Raw genomic sequence first — 24,171 nt, 5'->3', positions numbered from 1 at the left:
ATAAGTTAATAATTGAGTTACGGATGGGAATTTAAATTATATTATAAGACTTTTATAAAAGCATTTTCGAACTCTAATTTATGGGTTTATCAAAACAAATGCGCATTCATAGTACACCTTTGGTTCTAAAAGAAATTGTTAATTTAGTTAAATTGCAATCTAAAGAGTAGTTACTTCCAGGTTGGTTTCTGTAGTTATTCTTTTCAAAGTTGATTATATGTAAACATTATAAGGCCATGATGTATTATGATAAGAAAGTTTTAATGAAAACAATTAGCTTTTAAAATGGTATGGTTACTAAGTTTATATTTCTGTGAAAACTATACTTTATATGGTCAAAAACCCAGGGAAGACTGCCAAATGTAGTTAGTTGTATTGGAGATTTAGTCAGTAAACATTTATCAAACATTGGGTATTTGGCCAGTCACGATGCTAAACACTAGTACTGCAAAGCCAAATTTTAAAAATAATCCTCAAATTACCTCTTGCCATCTGCTAGAGAAATGAAAAGAATTTTAATAGTGTCTATATTTTTTTAAGACAAATGAGCAGATCATTTTCATTCTCATATCCAACCCCCAAATGAGAACCAAATTGTATTTAACTATTTTCTTAAGTATGCCTTTTATTTTCTTCCCCACCACCTTCTATCACTGGCCTTTAAACAAAATTTCTTTGTAGCAAATTACACCTCTCTCAGTAACAAACTTTCTTCCTTCAACAAAAGTATCCTGTGTGCCCCTTAAGTGGCTGGCACTAGCTATAAAGTAAAGCATAGTTAAAGTCAGACTCAAAAATTTAGGAAACTAGATTTATGGTAGAAAAGCAGAGGCAGTCTCTTCAAGGGCAGGGGTGAGGTCACGCCTCTTAGCATTGCTGATGCCGAATACATCAAAGTCTCTGACAAGTGGTGATGCCTAACAGATGTTCAGCAGAACAAGTGAAGAGCTCACAAAGGAAAAAGAAAGATAGCTTCAGTTCAATTAAATATAGAACTTCTGGAAAGAAAAAAAAATCACTTAAATGACAGACCACAAACTGGAAAAATACCCACCATGAGGAAAATTATAAAAGATTTATAGCCTGATATATTAAAAGGTCATAGAAATGATTTTTTAAAACCCATAAGTCCATACCCTCCTGGGATAAATGATCAACAAATATGAGCAGATGGTTGACAAAAATGAAAGAGCACAGGGTAACAAACCTGTAAAAAATGTTCAGCCTCACTAATGATAAAGCTTTTAATAAATATTTCCATGATCCAATTTTAAAAGATGAAGAAATAATAAGAATTCCTGAAGCTAGCAAGTATATGGTAAAGCAGACACTCTCATACCTTGCTGAAGGGCGTATAAATTAGGATGGCTTTTGTGGGCGAGTTTATCCCAAAAAGTACACAAGTGGAAACTTTCTAGGCCCTGCAGCAAAGCATATAGAAGATTAGATTGCCCTAGTGCTGACAAAGCAAGAATTGTAAAGCCAAGAATCTAGACTTTAGACCTAGTGACACTTACTAAATAGTAATTAATTGTCTTGTATACTAATTCCAGGGCACTGATGTGTGTAGAGGTGGGAGAGGGGTCCCCATAAAAGTAAGAGCCTGTAATTCTAGTCTTCTTGGCCCTGATTGAGATGTCACTTCACTTGGGAGGCCAAGACCATCAAAATTCAGTGTGCCTCCAAGAGATACAAGGAAAACAAGTGAGAGCAAAGTCACTTGCATTCTTTTCTGTTTTATAATCCACACACTGCTTCAGGAGTAGTCCAAGGCCAGTGCTCACTCTTGCCTGTCTATAAATACCAACTCATTCCTGGTCTGACCTGGTGCATAAATCCCTAGCATTGGGAGTGTTTATATCCTTTGACTCAGTATAACTCCACTCACAAGAATCTAGCTTAAGGAAAGAATCTGAAATCCTTGTACTTCCTTGTTCAGAACAGTTATTTGTGATAGTAATAAATGGTGCTGGCATAATATGACATCTGTCTAAAAGGAAACAAACATTTAGAAGTCTAATTGCACATATTGTGAAAGACAAAACACACTGGAAAGTTAAGATGATTTTGCTCAGGCTTTTGCAGTAGGGAGAATGTTTGCTAATGAAGGCCTTCTCGAAAAGGAAGGGGTCCTGGGATTTTATAGAGGGGGGTAAACAAGGGGATCATCTGTGAGACTTATGGAAGTTGAGAGGAAGGATGGAGATGGATCTTCCAGATGTCCTTAAGGAAGGGGGAAGGTAAATCCATTTCTCAACTATTTCTGCTTTCTGACACACAGAACTCAGGCAAAGTTCATATTATCACTATATAAAAATACAATCCAGTTGGATTTTATATTTCAATAATAAAAACAAAAAATAGTAGAAGAAAATTTAGAATAATATTGATACAACCCTGTGATAGAGAAAATCTAAGCTAGAGGAAAACCCAGAAACAATGAATGAGGTAATAAAATTCTTTTATATTGCAGAAGATACCATAAACAACGTTGGAAGATAAATCTTAGAAAGGTAAAATAGTTAAGGGTTAAAAACTTTCCATGAATTTAGGAAAAAGAAGCAATCTGATAGAAAAATGCACAGAGATTATGATCAGACAGTTTATGAAGTAGGAATCTGATTGCTGAACCTCACTTGTCACAAGGGGGATAAAAAGTAAAGCTAACTAACCTCATTTTTGAGCTATCAGTTTGGCAAAAATTTAAAAGCTAAAATAGCCAATGATGGTCAGAAAAAATGAACATTCTCCTACATTGCTGGTAAGAGTTTACCACCTTTTGGAAAGCTAAATGGCAATACCTATTAATATTAAAACCCGCTTTTCAAAATCTGGCCTATATGAGAAGAGTACCAGTATATCAGGATATAGTAAATTTTAACTAGTACTTGTTTGCATTTTTCACTGGTTGCAGTTAGTGCAAGTTAATTTTGTAATTATTGAAAAATAATTTAATTTTAAAATTAAACTAAAATTAAAAGAATTCATTGGGAAAAAGCTCAGCAAAATAACATAACCAGCCAAAAATGTCAAACAGCAAAGGAGCATTAAATAATTTGCGCTATATCCACAGTATGATATTTTATAAACTATTAAATGTTGTAATGACAGTGATCTTGAAATTATAATGTTCAGTGGAAAATGTAAGCTCTGAAGTTATATTTACATTGTGATGTCAAACATACAAAAAAAAAAGAATTTATGGAACAAATGGTAGAAGGGAAACATTAGTAGTAGTTACCCTCGGGTGGATTAGACATTTTTTTCTATCTACTTTTTGCTTTCTAAATTTTCTACAACAAAAATTTATTTTATAATAGTAAAAATATATATTTTATAATACAGTATCTATATGAAGAAGGTCTTTATTATTTGATTTCAAAAACAGATAGCAAAGCTGCAGTATATGCAGATAGATGTCCCAAAACATTTCTGTTGGGAAGGACCTTAAGAATGACGTGTAGAAAAAAATGAAGAAAAAAAAAAGAAAGGAAATATAATTGGTGGTAAATATGACTAGTTCTGGCATTTTCAATAGATGACTTGAACACTGAAAATAATGTACATTATGTCACAGATAGAGCAAAAGATTTAACTTTAAAGATTTCTTTATAGAGTGTTCAGTTTCTGATCTTGTGCTAAGTTTTCCTGATGATCCTAGATTATAAGGTTTCTTTTCTATTATCTGAAGGAAATAATGGCTGAACACAATTCCCAGTATCTCATTGAGCTAGATGGAAATAAGCCACCAGAGGAGTTGTTTATGGTGAGTGCAGTGTTTGGTTAAAACAGCTTGCAATTTAAAAAATAAAAAAAAATATTAACTGGATTGCATTAATTTTAATAAACATCAGAAATATACTTACATTTAATACCATTTTTTAAAAACTCACTTTTATACTTAAAATTTTGAGGTTGTACTTATTCATCTGTACATATTTAAATCAAAACTGCATTTGAATTTAAAATCTCTGTATGACAAAATGTGCCCCAAGGAAAATTCAAAACAAATGACAGTCAATAAGCACATGAAAATATTCTTAACATCATTAGTCACTAGGGAAGTGCTAATCAAAACCATACTGAGATAACTGTTCACACCTACAAGGATGGCTAAAATTAAAAATAACAAAAACAGACAATAACCAGTGTTATTGACAAGAATGTAAAGAAATTGGAAGCTTCATACATTGTTAATGAGATTGTAAAATGGCACAACTGCTTTGGAAAACAATTTAGCAATTGTTTTAGGAACAATTGAGGAACAATTTAGTTCCTCAAGATATTAAACGTCATGGGGCCCAGCAGTTCCACTTGTAGGTACAAACTAGGAGAAATGAGAACACATGGCCCTGCAAACACTTGTACAGGAATGTTCATAGTAGCACTACTCATAATAACTTAAAAGTGGAAACAACCCAAATATCCATCAACTAATCAATGGATCAACATTTCGAATAGCTAATGCTGTTGAAATGCAATATACTAGAAATGGATTGGCTTTTACAAAGGGGATTTATTAGGTTATGAATTTACAGGTCTAAGGCCATGAAAATGTCCAAATTAAGGCATCAACAAGAGGATACCTTCACTCAAGAAAGGCCAATCATATCCCAAGTTTCTCTGTCACAAAGGAAGGCACAAGGCTGGCATCTACTAGTCCTTGTTTAAAGGACTCCAGTACTAACTAAGACCCACCTTGAATGAGCAGGGTCACATCTCCATGGAAATAGTCTAGTCAAAGATCCTACCTACAATAAGTCTACACCCACAAGATTGGATTAAAAGAATATGACTCCTCTGGGGTACATAACAATTTCAGTCAATAAAATTGATATATTCATACAATCAATAAAATGTGATATATTCATACAATGGAATAATAATCAGCAGTAAAAAGGAACACAGTACTGAAACATTTACAAAATGGATAAACTTTGAACACCTTATGCTAAATGAAAGAATCCAGTCACAAAAGCCCACATATTGTGTGATTCCATTTATATGAAATGTCTAAAATAAGCAAATCTATAAAGAAAATGGATTAGTGGTTGCAAGGAGGTAGGAATTGGGAGGGGGAGATGGGGACTGACTACTAATGGGTACTGGGTTTCTTTTTTGGGGTGCTGAAAATGTTCAAAACTAATTGTGGTGATGATTGCCCAACTCTGAATATACTAAAAACCATTGAACACTATGCTTTAAATGAGTGAATTGTGAGATATTGTAACATATCTCAGTAAATCTGTTTTTAAAATATGTATGTGTACTTGAAAAATACAATATCATTTTCACTATTTTAAAAAGCAAATGACAATGTAGAGAAAACATGTTCCATAGTTCTTCAACAAAGGTTGAATAACTTTATTTTTTAAAAACCCTGATATTTCAATAGGAAAAGGAAAAAAGGTTTCAATGAAAAATAGGCAAAGGGCACAAACATATAATTTATAAGGAAATGTCCAATAAATATTTTTTAAAATTTCAATCTAAATGCAAAAATCTAAATTTCAAAGAAATGCAAAGTTAAACAATGATACAGCATTTTCTTGCATATTTAACAAATGTATCCAAAATCCTGGATTGGGAGAATGGTTAGGGATAATGGAGCTCATGTCAGTAGGAGGAAATAACGGCACAATCATCCTAGAAAATAATATGGTATATATGTAGCTGAAAGCATTTTTAACTATGTTCTTTGTCTAAGGAATTTCAACTTCTAGTAATTTATTCTAAGGAAATAAATAGAAATATGAAGAAAGATTTTTTCGAGATGTTTATAATAGAAGAAAATGACATTTTGGAAAGAGAATTTTTTAAGTATGTGAATTTTAAAGTTAATGTCTGATTTTTGACTGAAATACAATAGTAATTCTTCTGTTTATATTGTTAATGTGAAGCGCATCACTTAAATGTTTATGATAACTCCCCATTTAGAATATAAAGAAGAGCAGGTAGGGATTATTGTTTTTCCTGAAATGAAACTGTTTTCATTTCATTCTGATTTTTTTATAATATTTTTCTTTGTTTTTAAAGAGAAGTTGTAGGTTTTCAGAAAATCATACGTAAGGTACAGAATTTCTGCATAGCACCGCCTCACACAGAGTTTTCCCTATTGTTAATATTTTGCATTAGTTATATACAGTCATTGTTTAAAAATCATCAGAAAAATAAAAGAAAAAGAAAAAAAGAAAAATATTCAGAAAATACAAAAATACAGTAACCATTTCTTTAATACCTAATAGGTGATCAGCATTATATAGACTCGAGGGATCCAGATAGGAAGGAGGCAGTTAAGTCCATGAGTTCCTCTCTCCTTGTAGTACCCAATACACTGGTAAGATAAATATTTAAAGAGTGGTTTATGTTATGGTCAGGGAAGTGCAAAGTACTGTAGGAGCTGATGGCAAGAGAAACAAAATACAATTAATTGAAGAGTGAGGAGGGCCACCTGTATGAAATTATCTCTGAAGTGAAACTTCAAGAATGAGTAAGAATTAGACCTTGAAGGTTAGGGGAGGTGAGGAAAGTGAGAGAATGTTCAATGCAGGAGGAAGAGTCTACAAAGCCCCAGAGGCAAGAAAGAGCATAGTGAGTTCTAGGAACTGCAGGTAGTCCTGGATCATAAAGCTTTTTTTTTTTTTTGTCTTGTTTTTTTTAAGGGTGATGGAATGAGGGGTTGAATACATTCAGAGCCAAGACTTTAGGGATAAGCAGGGGTTTTGCACCAAGAAAGACCATGTCGGTTAACGGCCAACAATGTTAACCGTTTCTCTCTCAGCTGGAAGGGCACACGGTGAACATGGTGGCGTCTGCTGGCTTTCTCGTGGCTCTACCAAAAAGGGACTCTCTCCAAAATGTTTCCTCTTTTAAAGGATTCAGCAAGCAACTCCACGGAAATCATCTAATCAAAAGTTATTACCCACAATTGGGTGGGTCACATCTTCATGGAAACAATGAAGGAGTTTGGACTTCATCCTGAGGCAGTAAGCAGCCAGTGACAGATTTTAAGCCAGAGTGAAAATGACCCTAATTCCATTTTTAAATGATCACTCAGACTGTGATCTTTCTCAGCATAAAGAAAAAACACAAGGGGAATCAAATTGGTGGTAGGAAAACTGATTCTGGCTTTTGCAGTGGATCAGGTAAAAGACGGTGAGAGATGGTGGACTAGGGTACTGATGCTGGGAATGGACAGAAGAGATAGGTCTAACAAATGTATAAGAAGTGGCATCTCGTGACTTGGTAAACGACCTAATCTAGGAGTTAAGGGAGATAGAAAAGCTGAAGACAATTTCCCAATTTCTGGCTTAATCTAGTTGGTAGCAACATAGTAATAATGTTGTTGGTGGAATCAGAGTGGGGAGAAGATTCTCACTTTGGGACTTGCCCCCACCAAGGTCACCGGTAATCTCAGCATGACCAAACCTGTAGTCATTTTTCAGTCTTCATCTAATTCAACCTGGAAGCACATTTGACACAGCTGATCACTCCTTCCTTCCTGCTTCCTTTCTTCCCTTGTAAGGTGGGTCTATTAACAACAGATTCTATCAATTTTTCCTTATCTGGGAATGTCTTAATTTCAACTTCATTTTTGAAAGATTACTTGATTAGATACAGGATTATTGGTTGACATTTTTTTTTCTTTGAGCCCCTTGAATGTTATCCTACTACCTTCTGGCCACCATTGTCATTGATGAGAAGTCAGTTATTAATCTCTTTGGTGTTAGTACATGATGAGTCATTTTCTCTGTTTTTAAGATTTTCTTCTTATCTTTGGTTTTCAGCATTTTTGGTCTGATGCATCTGTTTGTGGATTTCATTGCATTTATCCTACTTGAAGTTCATTGAGCTTCTTAGGATATACATGAATTTTTTAATAAATGTGTAAAGTTTGCAGCCATTATTTCTTCAAATATTTTTTTCTGTTCCTTTCTCGCTTTTCTTTCCAGTATACCCTGTGCCTATGGTGTTACATTTCTCTTAGGCCCTGTTTACTTATCTTCATTCTTTTTCCTTTCTGTTCTTTGGATTGCATAATCTCTGTTGATCTGTGTTCAAGTTCACTGATTCTCTCATCTGCCATTTTGAAAAGACTGTTGAGCCCCTCTATAAATTTTTCATTTCCGTTGTACCTTTCAAGTCCAGGATTTCCATTTGTTTCTTTTAAAATAATTTCTACTTCTTTAGTGATATTCTCCATTTGATAAGACATTGTTCTTACACCTTCCTTCATTTCTTTAATCATTTTTTTAGTTCTTTAACAGTATTTATATTGGCTACTTTGAAGTATTTTTCTGTTAAACCCAACATCTAGTCCCTCTCGCCAGCTGTTTCAGTTGCCTGCTTTTTTGCCTGTTTTTTGTTTGTTTCTGCTTCTTTGCCTATCTTGTAAAAGATCTATCTAAAATGGAAACTAGGCATTTTAGATAATATTTTATAGCAACTCTGGGTACTGGTCCTCCCACCTACATCAGGGATTTGTTATTGTTATTTGCTTTTTAATTTGTTTGGTGACTAACTGGATTATTTTACTGTTGACACACACACACACACACACAGTGTGAAACCTCTAGGGTTGCTTTTCAGGGGCTACAGCCTTGGTATGCCCATAGTCAGTCACCCTAAGATAACAGACATTAAGATAATATGCTTTTGGCAGGGTTCCCTTTAAATCTCCTTCTTTCCCCACACCCATCTGTTAAGCTCCACTAATTCCTGGATGGTTACTCTATTGATTTCAGCAGTGCCTTGAGGACATAATTTGCTCCAAAAACTGACCCAATTGAATCTAGAATTCTTTGACAGTTTTTAAGGTCTGTGTTTGAGAGTGGTTCTAACCCCAGAAAGGCTCTTTTTAGCTTTTCCCCTCTTCATTCTGGTAAAACTAGCCTGCCTAAGATTGTATCTGTAATGAATCTACCAATCTCCTTATAATTGCTTTCACCTCAACCTCCATTGTTTTGAGTCCTTAGGTTTGAAATTCTCCACACTATGTTGCAGATGAAGTCGGTTCCTTTGTGAAAAGATTCAGATCTCTCTGCTTTATGGCCTACTTCCACACTCCACACACACCCATTCTCCGCACACACAGCCCCCCCTCACCCCTGCCCAGGGATGATCCCTGAGCCACAGCCCTGATCTGGGGGTGGGGACAATGGTACACTGCTCTCTGAATGACCTGCCTGCTTTAGGTCACAGTACTTGCTGGAAGGAGGCAGAAGTACCCTGCTGTCTTCTAGGCTTGTGTTCTAGTTTGCTAGCTGCCAGAATGCAACATACCAGAAACGGAATGGCTTTTAACAAGGGGAATTTAATAAGTTGCTAGTTTACAGTTCTAAGGCCGAGAAAATGTCCCAATTAAAACAAGTCTATGGAAATGTCCAATTTAAGGCATCCGGGGAAAGATACCTTGGTTCAAGAAGGCTGACAATGTTAACCGTTTCTCTCTCAGCTGGAAGGGCACATGGTGAACATGGTGGCATCTGCTGACTTTCTCGTGGCTCTACCAAAAAGGGACTCTCTCCAAAATGTTTCCTCTTTTAAAGGATTCAGCAAGCAACTCCACGGAAATCATCTAATCAAAATTTATCACCCACAATTGGGTGGGTCACATCTTCATGGAAACAATCAAAATGCTCCCATCCAGCAATATTGAATGAGGATCAAAGGGCATGGCTTTTCTGGGGTCCACCACAGATTCAGACCAGCACAGCTTGCCTCTTCCAACATAGAACCATTGCCTTATGAGCCAGAACAAGGGTGACTTGGGGGGGGGGCAGTATTCTCAGTGGCATTGCCCCCAAGTTAGAGCTCTGTCCCATTAATTGAGCTCTCCTGATTCTCACCCACACTAGCCAAGAACTTAGCTTCAGAAACAGGGTGCAGGATGAGAAATGCTGATGTCCTGCCCCTCATGGGAATGTAACCCTCTGACTAGGAGTTGGGAGAACAGGGAGTCCTGTGTTCTTGGCTGCAACAAACTGGAATTGAACTTCTGTTACCAAACAAAGGCAGTGGATTCCTTTGCCAAATGCATAAATGACCAATTCCTCAGACACCAGAGTTTCAAAGAGAGAAAAATTTTATTACTAGGTGCATAGCAGGAGAGCAGATGGCCTAATATAGCCCAAAATCTGTCTTTCCCAACTGTAGTAATTCTCTAGTTTTATAGAATTAAAAGATGGACAAGTTTTAGGATAATGAGCGTAGTGGCCCCAGATGATGTAAGTTGAGGTGATCTAAATATTGAGCATGCACAGATTAATTACATGCTTAGTCATAGAACATATGTAAGAACATGGCAGCCTTAATATGATGATGGCCATGATTTTTCATATCATAATGAGATATAGGTGACTTCTAGGTTAAAGTCTATGACATGCATACCTACTGTGCATGTCAGATAGGTCCATTTTGGTTAAATCCAGTTTATCAAGATAACTTTGGACTTGGAATGGGTTAGTTCTGGGCTGACCCAAGACCCTTCATTAGTAAACATTAGGGGCTGTCTTTAGTGGTTACAAGACTCAAAGTTGGAAAAACTGGATAAGATAACTGAGTACAAATTAAGGTTAATCACAGGATTTTTTACAATCACAGGGGCAGAAGATAGAGGCTATAAGAGATCAAGGCAGCTAGATTACAATTTAGAGATTTCAAGTATTTCTATCTATTCCAATATACCAGAAAGCAAAAAGGAATATCTATATGATTCAGTAATAAAAATCATCCCTTAAATTCTAATTTTTTTGGTTACATTTCTGTCTTGCTGAACTGGGAAAAGAGAAAGAAGGAGTGGTTTTTGATTTAAATACTGTGGGTCTTGATTGGAATACTATAGGTTCTTGTTATTCTTATCAAGTTTTAGTGGATTTTCTTGAATAAATGTTTTTATATTTACTATATGTCCTTAGGACCATGTCCAGAGATTCTAGGGTTTTTTTTTTATAATTTTCATTAGTTTCCTTGGTAGTGGGTTGTCAAGCGTCTTAAGGTCCCATTTTGAAAATGTTACTCTCGAATTCCTGCCCTTATTTCATTGGCCAAATCAGGTACACAGACAAGCTCAACATTGATCGATAGGGAAGTGTACTCCACCTAAAATGAACCATGGCAAGGGAAGGAAGAGAAGAAGGAATTATGAACAAATAATGCAATCTGCCACATACTACCACACACTTTCAAGACTGTCTATCTTACTATCTTACTATTTCTTAATATCATCTCTGATTCTATGTGCTAGCGTCATTTTTAAAAATCAGATTTTTTCACCTAGTATCAGACAGTATACTTTTTGAGCTCCAAAAAGAAAGAGACAATCTCTTTGCCCTGGTATTTAAATATAAAATCCTGATAGAAGAGTTTGCTGGACCCAGTATGAGTCATGAACCCATGTCTTGGTCAGTTACCAACCAGGGACATGGGAGACTAAAATTGGGCAGGTCTAGTTCACGTATTCCCTCACTGCCGCCTACCCCCAGCCCCGAATCCAAAAAAACTCTTTGGACCAGAGGTAGGAATTGGTGATATATTGTCCCAGTCAGAATCAAGTAGAAAAAAGTCATTTCCCAAAGAAAGTAGAGGTTCTATTACCAGAAGAATGGTCTGTAGAGATACTAGATAGACAAAAAGCAATTTGTCAACCTCACTGTAACTGTTGAGTCTAAGAAATGGTTTCCCTATATTTTGGTTTTAAGCATCCTCTGTGGTATGGGAAGATTTTAATAGACAATAACTTCCAGTCCTCAGAGTGAGGAAAGATTTCATAATTGATCTGGCAAGTGCTGTAGTGATGACAGATATTAGTCCTCTGGGGTGTTCTAACTGGTCATGTTGATACCAGATGTCATGGAGTGTACTGGTTCTTAGAATCACTAATTGTAAAATAAAGGAATTATTCTAGCTCATGGTCTCTTTGAACTCCAAATATATGTTTTTTTCCATTTTTTTCCAAACTTACCTGAACTTCAGAAAGAAAGTATTGCACTTTTCCAGAATATTTGAAGTATTCAAATGCCAATATATTTAAACATGTATTCTTTACATTTAGACAGTTATGGATCGACTTAAATATCTAGGCCTAAAAAGAGCAGCTGTTTTGACCAAACTTCAGAGCGCAGAGGAAGAGATTAATGACATAATGGAAAATGTAAGTTACATCTAACTGGTTGAAAGCCTACTTTCTCATTATATGTTGTTGTAGTTTCCTACTTTCTAAAACAAGTACCATATAATAGATTGGCTAAACAACAGCAATTCATTCGCTCACAGTTTCAGAAGCTAGAAGGTTTGCTTCCTCCCGAGGTTGGTATCTTCTGGCTGGCCAGTAGTTTTGAGGGTTCCAGGTATTTCTGTCACGTGGCGATGTCTTCTCCATTCTCCTCCGGGTTCCTTTGACTTCAGGCTTCTGGCTGCTCCCTGTGGCTTCTTTCTCCCCCCGACTTTCACTCTGCTTCTAAAGGACTCCAGTAACCCAGATTAAAGCCCAACTGATTCAGCTGGTCCACACCTTCACTGAAGTAACATCTTGAAGAGATCCTGCTTACAACGAATCCCATCGGAATATGGACCCAGACCAAGAACATGTCTAAACTGAGGCACACCATTCAGTCCACCACATGTGTTGTGACTTTAGTCTGTCTCCTTACAAAGTTTAAAAAGAGTTTTAGGATATCTTTTATAAAAATGGATTTGACTCTGGGAAGAAGCTGCAGTATTAGCGCAATATTTTTCTAGACCCCCAAACATAAAAAAAAGGTTTGAAGCAAAAAAAGACAATAAAATCAGAACAGTTAATCACAGGAATAATGAAAAAGAAAGAAACCCAGATTCAGTTAAAAGAAATTTCAGCAAAAAAGAGCAAATCAATAAAAGCCCTCAACCCTAACAGCACTCATTCATTCCTTCAGTCAACCGATTTTCTTGAATAGTTGCTGTATTTCTGAGATTGATAAACTGCAGCAGTGATAGTGATTAGGTTGTAACTGTGTTAAGTGCTAAAGGGCACAAGGACTATTAATTGGAGGAATTGATATATGCTGGGAAGTTTAGTTTAATCTATGTGAATAGAAGTGAAAAACCAAATACAAGAATTATAAATAGATCTCATAATTCAAGTAAAATAATCTCTGAAGAAAGAAGTCATTTTGTCATCCTGTCTTGTGAAATCCATAGATCTCAATGGGTGAACTTAGCTAGGACATGTGCTGGGATCTCAGTAACAAGAACTCATGCTGAACAAGAGGATGGACAGAGCTGGGGAGAAGTACATTTTGTGCTGAGGCCTCCTCTTTTAGGTCCTCACTGCAGGCAAAAGAAGAAGTATCCACAAAACCTGGAGGAATTTCCCAGTTAGAAAATTTGCCCTTAGAATTTATTGCATACACAGACCAAAGCTTATAGCTCATAAGATGTGTGACTAAGTATGCCTGCTTTCTGTTTTTGTAAAGGGCAGAAATTGTAACTGTGTACACTGAAATCTTTATTCATATCCCTTGAACAGTGTTTCTTCCTGGCAGTCCAGACTGCCTCCAAAAAAATCACCTGCAAAGCTTATTACAAGTGACAATTCCTTGGGCATCTGTAATGTCTGGAAATGGGACTCAGTTATTTACATTTTCACCAGATGCAGAGAGGAATCTATGCCCACTTAAGTCTGTGAACCCCTACTGTAATGTTTGAGATGTTAATGAAGGCTGATTGATCTGCACGTTCCAATGTGTTTTGAAAGACTTTAGATGGATGCCCTTCACCTAAACACAGGTGTTCCTTAGAGAATTCATGTGATGGGGATATTTAAAGCAGTGGTTTCTAAACCATTCGCTCAGGGATGAAAACTACTGGTATAAGGGTAAGAGGTACACAAAGACATTAATGTGGAATCTAACTTCCTGGTGAAGAGTACGAAGCCTGTAACATCTAATGATTTGGGAAGAGAGGACTGTATGTGTGTTAGTGTGTAATATGTGTGTGTAGCGTGTGTGTGTGTGTGTTGGAAAGAACACCCTGAGGCTGGCACCCAGCACAGCAGAAGGTAACAGCACTGGTTTTCAAATCAACAGACCTGAGTTTAAATTCCAGCTCTACACCTTACAAATCCGTGACTTTGCATAACTTTACCATTTATTCAATGGTTAAAAAAAAAAGAAAAAGAAAGAAAGAGGGGATAATAACCCCTATTACATAGGGTTATTAAGAATTAAATGAGGTGATACTTGTGAAGTGCGCAGATCCAGTTGTGATATTCAAGATATCTAAACCGCTGTATTACAGAGGTGGGGCTGGCTTGTGACCTGTGCAGTCACCTGGGGTCCCACACTTAGAAGGGTCCCGCACTTAGTTTAATGTTCTGCTTTTGAAGTCTTGAAATTCTTAGTCATTTTCTAACTTGGTCCCTGCATTTTCATTTTGCAGGGAGCCATGCAAATTAGCCGATGCTGTGTAAGGATATTTACCCAATCTCAGCAGATTTGGCAGTAGTTTTGAAGATCCTCAGCTGTGCTGGGTATTAACTATTTAGTTGTTGGATCATGGGTAGGTCCAAAGGATCTTCAGGAAGAGGTTCAAGTGGGAGGGGGGCTTAAGGAGAGTGGCAAGCTGCCAGCCATCTGTGCCTTCCTCTGGACTTGTCTGTGTCTGGGGAGCAAGTCTCAGTCTTCTGACTGAGAGAGGTGGACAGGGATGGGCACTTGACTGATTGGAGTGGGGAGTGGCTTTTGCCACAAGCAACTACATTTAAGATTTTCAATCAATCCTTCTGTTTTATGCTCTACATTTATCTCCCTGCTTCTCCATTTATGCCTGGTATTAGCAGGTACAGAGACTTTCTAGGATTTTGTAAAGTGAATCAACTTGTTTCATGTTGTCCTTATCCTATCCCTACCATTACAGATACTTAACTTTCCCACTTTTATGAGTTAGTTACAGCACATCCATCTACTTTCTAGATTACAAAACTGTGTTGTCATGACTGGCCTGCCGTCACCTCCTCTGGTCTTCTCTCCCATCCTGTGTGTCTGTAAGGGCTTAATTCTTTTTATTCTTCTACTCTCATTTTAGTGAGATATGGAGGCAGCAGCAAACATAAATGCATAATTCAGTCTGCCTTGTTTAACCAGAGGTCAGTCTCAGTCATTTTTTAAAATTGTAATATCAGACTCATTTGAAAGCACATCTTCGCTTTTCCCCTCAGCACCTGCTGACCTGTGGCCCCAGGTACCTAGAGTTGAGAGAGGAACAGGGCCTGCTATCACAAATATTTTTCCATCTCTCTTCCCAAATTCAGAGAGCAAACAGAAATAAGGAAAAAGTTACAGCCTTTTTCTTTTCTTTTGGCTTACCAACAGCATTTTACTGGCTCACAATTTATAGGCTAGAACTTGTTTTCTCATGATGTCGGTAGTGTTCTGGATGGACATCAATCCTTGGGTTCCTTGGCTTCTCCATCTCATGATTGTATCTCTTCTCCTTTCTTTTCTGGCTCCTTCTGACTTCCAGCTTCTGGCTCTCCACATGGCTTTCTCTTGCTCTGACCTTTGGGTTCATTTTCTTTATAAAGCCTCCAGTAATAAGACTAATGCCCAACCCAATTCAAATGGGCCGCACCTTACCTAAAAGTAACATCTTCAGCAGGTCCTGTTTAGGATGGATTCACAGGAATTGGGTGTGATTAAATTTGAGGGATGGGATAAAGATTAAGACTGCTATTAAGATTAAGTTTTTTTTCTGGGGTACGTAGTTCAACCTACCACACCAAGCCTACCAACCAGTGCATAGTGAGCAGATTTTCCAGGACAGTTCTAAGTTCAAGGTTATTCTGTCTCAATCCAACAAAATATCCTCCTAATTTCCAACATTTTGCCACCCAAAGATACAACCTTTCACATGCTCTGTCATGTGATCTGATGTTTGCTTCAGAACATTTTTGAGACAGGGGAAGAAGTGGAAATTCCCAGCCAGGGACCCTCCAACTAATCTTTCTTCTGGTGTTTCATTCTCTGAAAAAGCCAAGGCTTCATGAATATTCTGTAAAGACTCCTTCAAGTGGGCATGATAGAGTTTCCTGCCCTAAGCTATTAGATTCACGCTTATGGCGGTTGGTCTCTGGAATGCATGGAATTAAACCCTTCCCACTTTCAAGACAGGGTTTCAAAAGTCTTTTCAAATAACATTCTTTTCTTGCTCCTTTATCTCATCATAGAAGTTTCCAAAGTGATTACAAGTCAATTATGATTATATTGCCATTATTGCTCTCCATATTATGAAACTTTTCTTGGCAATTGGAGCGCATAGACTTTTAGGTCATTGAAGACCTGGGCTCCTGTCTTGACTTTACCATCTACTAGCAGCATGAATCTTGGAAAGAGAACTTACCTCACCAAGGTCCCACTATCCTCAGTAAATGTTATGAAGATTAAATGACTGTGTACATGTGAAGGGCTTACTGGGTCCAGTACTGGCACAAAAGGTGGTCACTAGTAACCATATCTGAAAATGAGGAGGGCAAGTAGTTCTGTTAAATGAGATCAGCCTCTACCTCATAGGGTTATGGAGAATAAATGGCATGATTTTTGTACATTGGCATAATGCATTTAGAACATTGCCTGGCAGATAGTAAGGTTACTACCTTTGGACTTAACTGGGTATAGTTGTAGTCCCCAGCTTGTTGTCTGAGAATTCTATGGAAAAGGGTGATGGCCCAACTTGCCCCACTGATGAGATTCTCAGTTTCATTCAGCTCCCGTAAGCATTGAGAGTCTCTTTAAGATTAGCTCCCTCTCCTAGCCCTCAACTGGTGATATTCATACAGCATTCCTACACTGTACATGACTCTTTGCTCTCTGATACGGCAGTGGTCCAGGCAAGACCATAGCTTCCCACCTCATCTGTCCTCTGTGGTCAACTCTGGAGCTGGCAGATAGATACATGTGAGATCCACATCTAAAGACTGGAGGAAGCCAATCTGGACCTTTTCCCTTTGCAGGGGCCCACCATGCCATCTCTCTCCAGTTCTTTTGTCCCCTACAAAGATAGTACAAGAACAAAGTCTTTGTATTCTTTAGAGAACTGGTTGTTAAGTTTTCAGTCATGAACAGAAAATTGCTGAGGGAGATTTTAAATGTTAAGGATGAAAAAACCACTTATAGTTAAGTAAATGTAAAATCTACCTATATATGACATTTTACTATTCAAAAGCTTAGGTAAATTGACTAAGAACTGGTACATTTTCCAGGACCTCATCAAAATTAAAAACTTTTGTGTGTCAAAGGACTTCATGAAGAAAGTAAAAAGACAACCTACAAGAATGGGAGAAAATGTTTGAAGACCACATATCTAATAAGGGTTTAATTTACGGAATTTATAAAGAAATCTTACAACAAAAAGGCACATAATCCAGTTAAAAAGGGCAAAGGACTTGAATTGATATTCCTGCAAAGAAGATATACAGTTGGCCAAAAAGCACATGAAAGATGTTGATTGAAATAAACCAGACAGAAAAGAAAAAAATCGTCTGATCTCACTGATATGAAATAATTAGAATACACAAATTCATAGTCAGAAATTTGCATACAGGTGACCAAGGACTGGGAGGGCTAGAGAAGGGAGAGTTAAAGCTTAATTGGTACAGAACAGCTGTTGGGGTGATCGAAAAGGTGTAGCAATGGAAGATGGTGATGGTTGTACAGCATTGTAAATGTAAGTAGTACCACTGAGTTATGTAGATGGGAAAATTTTAAGTTGTTTATATATTGCTAAAATAAAAAGGTTTTAAAAAGGAACTGGCAAATTTTCAAACTTTTTCAATAAGAATGTCACCAGAAAATATTTTCTGTGCCTTCTGATAGAAAATTTTAAATTTAAATTTAAATGGCTCAGTAAAATTTAAGCAAGGTTTTTATAACAAAAATGAAAACTAAGTGCAGAATGTTGCAATTAAGAAAAAAGCCAAAACTTTCTAATTATTTTTAAAATAGTTAAGCCCAATCTAATAAGAAATTAAATATATAATATTTTTAATTTCAACAAAACTTATGTTCACATTTTTAATGTAATATTTGTGATTCACAGGATGAGTTATTTCGTACACTTGCATCTTATAAACTAATTGCTCCGAGATATAGATGGCATAGAAGCAGGTGGGGACGCACATGTCCTCTGTCTTTAAAAGAAGGTAACATTTTTTCAGGATTACCAGATTTTGCTGTGAGGTAAGTAAGATTTTCAGAACTTAATTTTAAAATTTGTTCGTGAATCTTTTCAGTCTTTTATGATAATGTTATATTTTAAGTTTTCTAGGTAAAATATACTGTCTTTCATCAGAAGAAGCATTAAAAACATTTTCATTGAACCCACGTCCCTATCTTCTTCCACCTATGCCAGTGCCACCATTGAAAGTATTCATATTTGGACCTCAATATTCAGGAAAAACAACACTTAGCAATTTGCTCGCAGAACATTATGAAGGAAAGGTAACTACTTTATCTATCTTATCTATCCATCCTTGGTTACAATTTGGGGGATTTTATTTGTGCTCAGTTTTCTTAACGTCAGTCATATAATTGCACCACTGGGGCTTGGAGAGGAGTAGGCAGGCATCCTTGCTAGTAGTTTATTACTACTTTCAGACTGTGGTCCCTCCCTGCTCCCAAAAGCACTCAACTTTGAATATCATGTCATTCAGACTATGCCACCCATTACCTTACTTGGTTCCGCTTATCTCTTGTTTCCTGGGTTACACTACTCCCTAGTTCACCATCACTCTCCCCAACATACTCAGTGCTATCATAATTCTCGATGATTTCAATATCTACAAAGATGAGTCCATATCCTGGCCTGTCAGTTCCTTGACTTCTCCTATAGTGACCTTGTTCTCCACCCTTGGTAAATGAAAAGAGATTATTGTTGTCTTGGACAAGAGTAATAGTAGTAGAGGAACTAGAAAGCAGTAGGATTTGGGATGTAATGTGAAAGAAAAGACAAAGGAATTGATGATGGATTGACGTGGAAGAATTATAAGGTGGGTGTGTCTAGAGGATAGTGTGTAAAAGGAAGAATGGCACAAGATGAAGGTGATTGACGATAGAGCAATGACGGTCATGGTAGGAGTTTGAATTTATTCAGTGCTATTGAATACCTTTAAGCACAGGGTTAGCACTTTCTCTTTGCTCTTAACTTCTTTATTGTAAAATATGACAAGCATTCAGAAAAGTGGTACTCACTGAATTATCTCAAAATGAACCCCCATGTAACTACCACTCAGATCAAATATGGAATGTCACCAACACCCCAGAAATTCCCTCACTCCCCCACAAAGTTAACCACAGTCCTGAATTTGATGGTAATCACTTCCATACTTTTCTTTTAGAAACAGAGAAAGCTTTCTTCACAGGTAGAGATAGTGAGAGGAAAGGTTACAAGTACAGGTATCAAGTGAATGTGAATGGAGCCATGGTTGCCTATCAATATCCAGACCTCATACTGGCCAACAGTCTGGTTCTGAAGCAGGACTCATCATATTATGCACATTGCTACATGCTACTAAAGCCTTAGAAAAAGTGTGTTCCAATTAGAAGAAATCTTGGTCATTTGCTAGAGAAGATTATGTGGGCCAAGGAAAACAATAAGGAAGCCAAGAAAATTGCAAAAGAAGGGTAGGTCACTGCTAGGGATCTACTACAGTCATATAGGCTTTACTGCTAATATTATAGAGTGCTGCAGAAATATGCCAAACGCCATTCCAGTAAACCTGACATATTCAATGGAATGGAACTTGTTTCACTAGATGATAACACATCCATCTGCCAATGCCACAGGAAAAAGTCTTTAATGCAAGAGCTTTAAGTCTACCCTGATTCATACTCCTGTATATGCATGTTTAACAGAAGCAAGGTGGGATATAAGCTATGAAGACAGCAAGGGAGACGTTACCCTGTGGGCCAGTTTCCTTGTTAGTGTTGTATAACTTGGTATAGCAATATTAGAGCAAGTTATCACCAAATATCTTTGGATGTTAATTTCTTTCAGACAAGTACTGCCATTTTAAGTGTCAGAGTTTCTCTTAAAAAAATCACTGGGGATAGGGCGACGTAGGGGCCAAGATGGCGGCTTAGCAAATTGCGCGTTTTAGTTTGTCCTATAGAACAACTACTAAATAACCCGAAACAGTACAGAACAACCCTGGGGCCACATCAGTGAACAGACACACAGCGTACCCCAGTCTGGACCAGCTGGACCAGCTGTGAACCTCCCCAGAACCGTGAGTTCCCCAAACCACAGCGGCCGGCGCCCCTCCCCCACAGGCTGCCTCCCCAAGGGGAAAGGAAAGAGACTTTAACAAAAGCAGGGGCTGAGCCCAACCAAACACCTATTGTGGCATTAATTAACAAACTCTGACTACTAAAATAGGCCCCTAGCTCAAGTGAACCTGGTCAAAGCGGAGGCCACTCTTTGGGCTGATGGAAAAAGAAAAAAAGAAAAGAAACAGAGCTTTTGTGGCTGTGTTTCTACAAAGTTTTGCTGCATTTGGATACAGCAGCAGGGCTTCTCAGGCTGCAGCTGCCTGAGGCATAGGCAGAAACAAGCTCTTTTGAGGGATGGTCTGGAGACTGTGCCTTCCCCAGGGGAAGGGTGAAGTCCAGCTCAGGTGGAATACCTCCCTCAAGGAATTCAGACACCAGAGCTTGGTAATTTGAAGACATTAAAACCAGCCTACAACCTCTCCTCTGTCTCCACCATGCCCCCAGCAGGGAGAGTCTGCCAAAGTTAAAATACCGCATCATCCTATGCTGGTGGGACCTGCAGGCAGAAAAGCACCACATACTGGGCAGGATAAGAAAAACAGAGTCCAGACTTTCACAGGAAAGTCTTTCAATCTCCTGGGTCTCACCCTCAGGGAAAACCGACCCAGGTGACACTTTCCCCCTGACAGGAGGCCAGTTTGGTCTGGGAAAATCTGACTGGGGTCTATAATACATATGTTGACCCTCCTAAGGGTGAGTGGGGGGAAGGGAAAGGCACCATACAAGCAGGGCAAGAAACAAGAAAACAAGAACTGAAAAATTCCCCTCTGTTAAATAAAACCTAAGCTAGAGGTCCAGTAAAAGCTGAACTGAATGTCAAAGAACAGATAGACAACAAATTCATCCAGAAGAAAACCCTAGGTAAAAGAGGTGAAAGCAATCTCCAGAATAAACTAGTTAAGGTAATTAAATGTCTAGATGCCAGCAAAAAAATAACAAATCAGGAGAATTGAAGATATGGCCCAGTCAAAGGAAAAACCAACAATTCAAATGACATACAGGAGCTGAAACAATTAATTCAGAATATACGAATAGACATGGAAAACCTCATTAAAAACCAAATCAATGAATTGAGGGAGGATATAAAGAAGGCAAGGAATAAACAAAAAGAGGAAATGGAAAGTCTGAAAAAACAAATCACAGAACTTATGGGAATGAAAGGCACAGTAGAAGAGATGAAAACAACAATGGAAACCTACAATGGTAGATTTCGAGAGGCAGAGGATAGGATTAGTGAACTGGAGGATCAAAGATCTGAAATCCAACAGGAAACAGAAACTATAGGGAAAAAAATGGAAAAATATGAGCAGTGACTCAGGGAATTGAATGACAATATGAAGCTCATGAATATACTTGTTGTGGGTGTCCCAGAAAGAGAAGAGAGGGGAAAAGGAGGAGAAAAACTAATGGAGGAAATTATCACTGAAAATTTCCCAACTCTTATGAAAGACATAAAATTAAAGATCCAAAAAGTGCAGTGTACCCCAAAAAGAATAGATCCAAATAGACATACTCCAAGACACTTACTAATCAGAATGTCAGAGGTCAAACAAAAGAGAGAATCTTGAAAGCAGCAAGAGAAAAGCAATCCATCACATACAAGGGAAGCCCAAAAAGGCTATGCATTGATTTCTCAGCAGAAACCATGGGGGTGAGAAGACAGTGGGATGATATATTTAAATTACTAAAAGAGAAAAACTGCCAACCCAGAATTCTATACCCAGCAAAATTGTCCTTCAAAAATGAGAAAGAAATTAAAACATTTTCAGACAAAAAAATCACTGAGAGAATTTGTGACCAAGAGTCCAGCTCTGCAAGAAATAGTAAAGGGAGCACTAGAGACAGATACGAAAAGACAGAAGAGAGAGGTGTGGAAAAGAGTGCGGAAAGGAAGATGATGAGTAAAGGTAAAAAGAAGGAAACTTAGATATGACATATAAAATCCAAAAGGCAAAATGGTAGAAGAAAGTACTACCCGTACAGTAATAACATTAAATGTTAATGGATTAAAATCCCCAATCAAAAGACATAGACTGGCAGGATGGATTAAAAAACAGGAAACATCTATATGCTGTCTACAGGAAACACATCTTAGACCCAAAGATAAACATAGGTTGAAAGTGAAAGGTTGGGAAAAGATATTTCATGCAAATAGCAATCAGAAAAGAGCAGGAGTAGCTATACTAATATCCAACAAATTAGACTTCAAATGTAAAACAGTTAAAAGAGACAAAGAAGGATACTATGTACTAATAAAAGGAACAATTCAACACAAAGACATAACAATCATAAATATTTATGCACCGAAACAAAATGCTCCAAAATACATGTGGCAAACACTGAAAAGAGAAATAGACACATCTACCATAATAGTTGGAGAATTCAATTCCCCACTCTCATCAATGGACAGAACATCTAGACAGAGGATCAATAAAGAAACAAAGAATTTGAATATTATAATAAATGAGCTAGACTTAACAGATATGTATAGAACATTACACTCCACAACAGCAGGATACACCTTTTTCTCATGTGCTCATGGATCATTCTCATAGATAGACCATATGCTGGGTCACAAAGCAAGTCTCAATAAATTTAAAAAGATTGAAATTATACAAAACACTTTCTCAGATCATAAAGGAAGGAAGTTGGAAATCAATAACAGACAGAGTGCCAGAAAATTCACAAAAATGTGGAGGCTCAACAACACACTCTTAAACAACCAGTGGGTCAAGGAAGAAATTACAAGAGAAATCAGTAAATATCTCGAGGCAAATGAAAATGAGAACACAACATATCAAAACTTATGGGATGCAGCAAAGGCAGTGCTAAGAGGGAAATTTATTGCCCTAAATGCCTATATCAAAAAAGAAGAAAGGGCAAAAATCGAGGAATTAACTGTCCACTTGGAAGAACTAGAGAAAGAACAGCAAACTAACCCCAAAGCAAGCAAAAGGAAAGAAATAACAAAGATTAGAGCAGAAATAAATGAAATTGAGAACATGAAAACAATTGAGAAAATCAATAAAACCAGAAGCTGGTTGTATGAGAAAATCAATAAGATTGCTGGACCCTTAGCAAGACTGACAAAAAGAAGAAGAGAGAGAACACAAATAAATAAGATCAGAAATGGAAGAGGAGACATAACCACTGACCCCACAGAAATAAAGGAGGTAATGACAGGATACTATGAACAACTTAATGCAAATAAATACAACAATGTAGATGAAATGGACAGCTTCCTAGAAAGGCATGAACAACCAACTTTGACTCAAGAAAACATAGATGACCTCAACAAACCAATCACAAGTAAAGAAATTGAATCAGTCATTAAGAAGCTACCCAAAAAGGAAAGTCCAGGACCAGGTGGCTTCACATGTGACTTCTACCAAACATTCCAGAAAGAATTAGTACCAATCCTGTTCAAACTCTTCCAAAAAATTGAAGAGGAGGGAAAGCTACCTAACTCATTCTACAAAGCCAACAGCACCCTCATACCAAAGCCAGACAAAGATATTACAAAAAAAGAAAACTACAGACCAATCTCTCTTATTAATATAGATGCAAAAATCCTCAACAAAATTCTAGCAAATCGAATCCAGCAACACATTAAAAGATTTATACATCATGACCAAGTAGGATTCATCCCAGGTATGCAAGGCTAGTTCAACATAAGAAAATCAATTAACGTAATACACCATATCAACAAATCAAAGCAGAAAAACCACATGATCATCTCAATTGATGCAGAAAGGCATTTGACAAAATTCAACATCCTTTCCTGTTGAAAACACCTCAAAGGATAGGAATAGAAGGGAACTTCCTTAAAATTATAAAGGGAATATATGAAAAACCCACAGCTAATATCATC

General features: G+C 37.3%; 1 protein-coding gene across 7 annotated transcripts in view; it reads left to right on the top strand.

The window, feature by feature from the left end:
* Nucleotides 1-24,171, top strand: part of AK9 (adenylate kinase 9) — a 193,565-nt gene that overhangs the window by 26,895 nt on the left and 142,499 nt on the right. For 6 of the 7 annotated variants that reach the window (XM_077162638.1, XM_077162635.1, XM_077162634.1 and 3 more), the window contains 4 exons: nucleotides 3,692-3,766; nucleotides 12,053-12,151; nucleotides 18,070-18,209; nucleotides 18,290-18,470. In XM_077162638.1, the coding sequence (XP_077018753.1) occupies nucleotides 3,692-3,766; nucleotides 12,053-12,151; nucleotides 18,070-18,209; nucleotides 18,290-18,470 (495 nt within the window). The remainder of the gene's footprint in view (nucleotides 1-3,691; nucleotides 3,767-12,052; nucleotides 12,152-18,069; nucleotides 18,210-18,289; nucleotides 18,471-24,171) is intronic. The other variant, XM_077162637.1, reaches the window with a different exon arrangement.

This window comes from Tamandua tetradactyla, chromosome 5, assembly GCF_023851605.1.
Source record: "Tamandua tetradactyla isolate mTamTet1 chromosome 5, mTamTet1.pri, whole genome shotgun sequence".
Classification (NCBI taxonomy): Eukaryota; Metazoa; Chordata; class Mammalia; order Pilosa; family Myrmecophagidae; genus Tamandua; species Tamandua tetradactyla.
The sequence above is the reverse complement of the archived record's forward strand: the minus strand, read 5'-3'. Positions and strand labels throughout refer to the sequence as shown.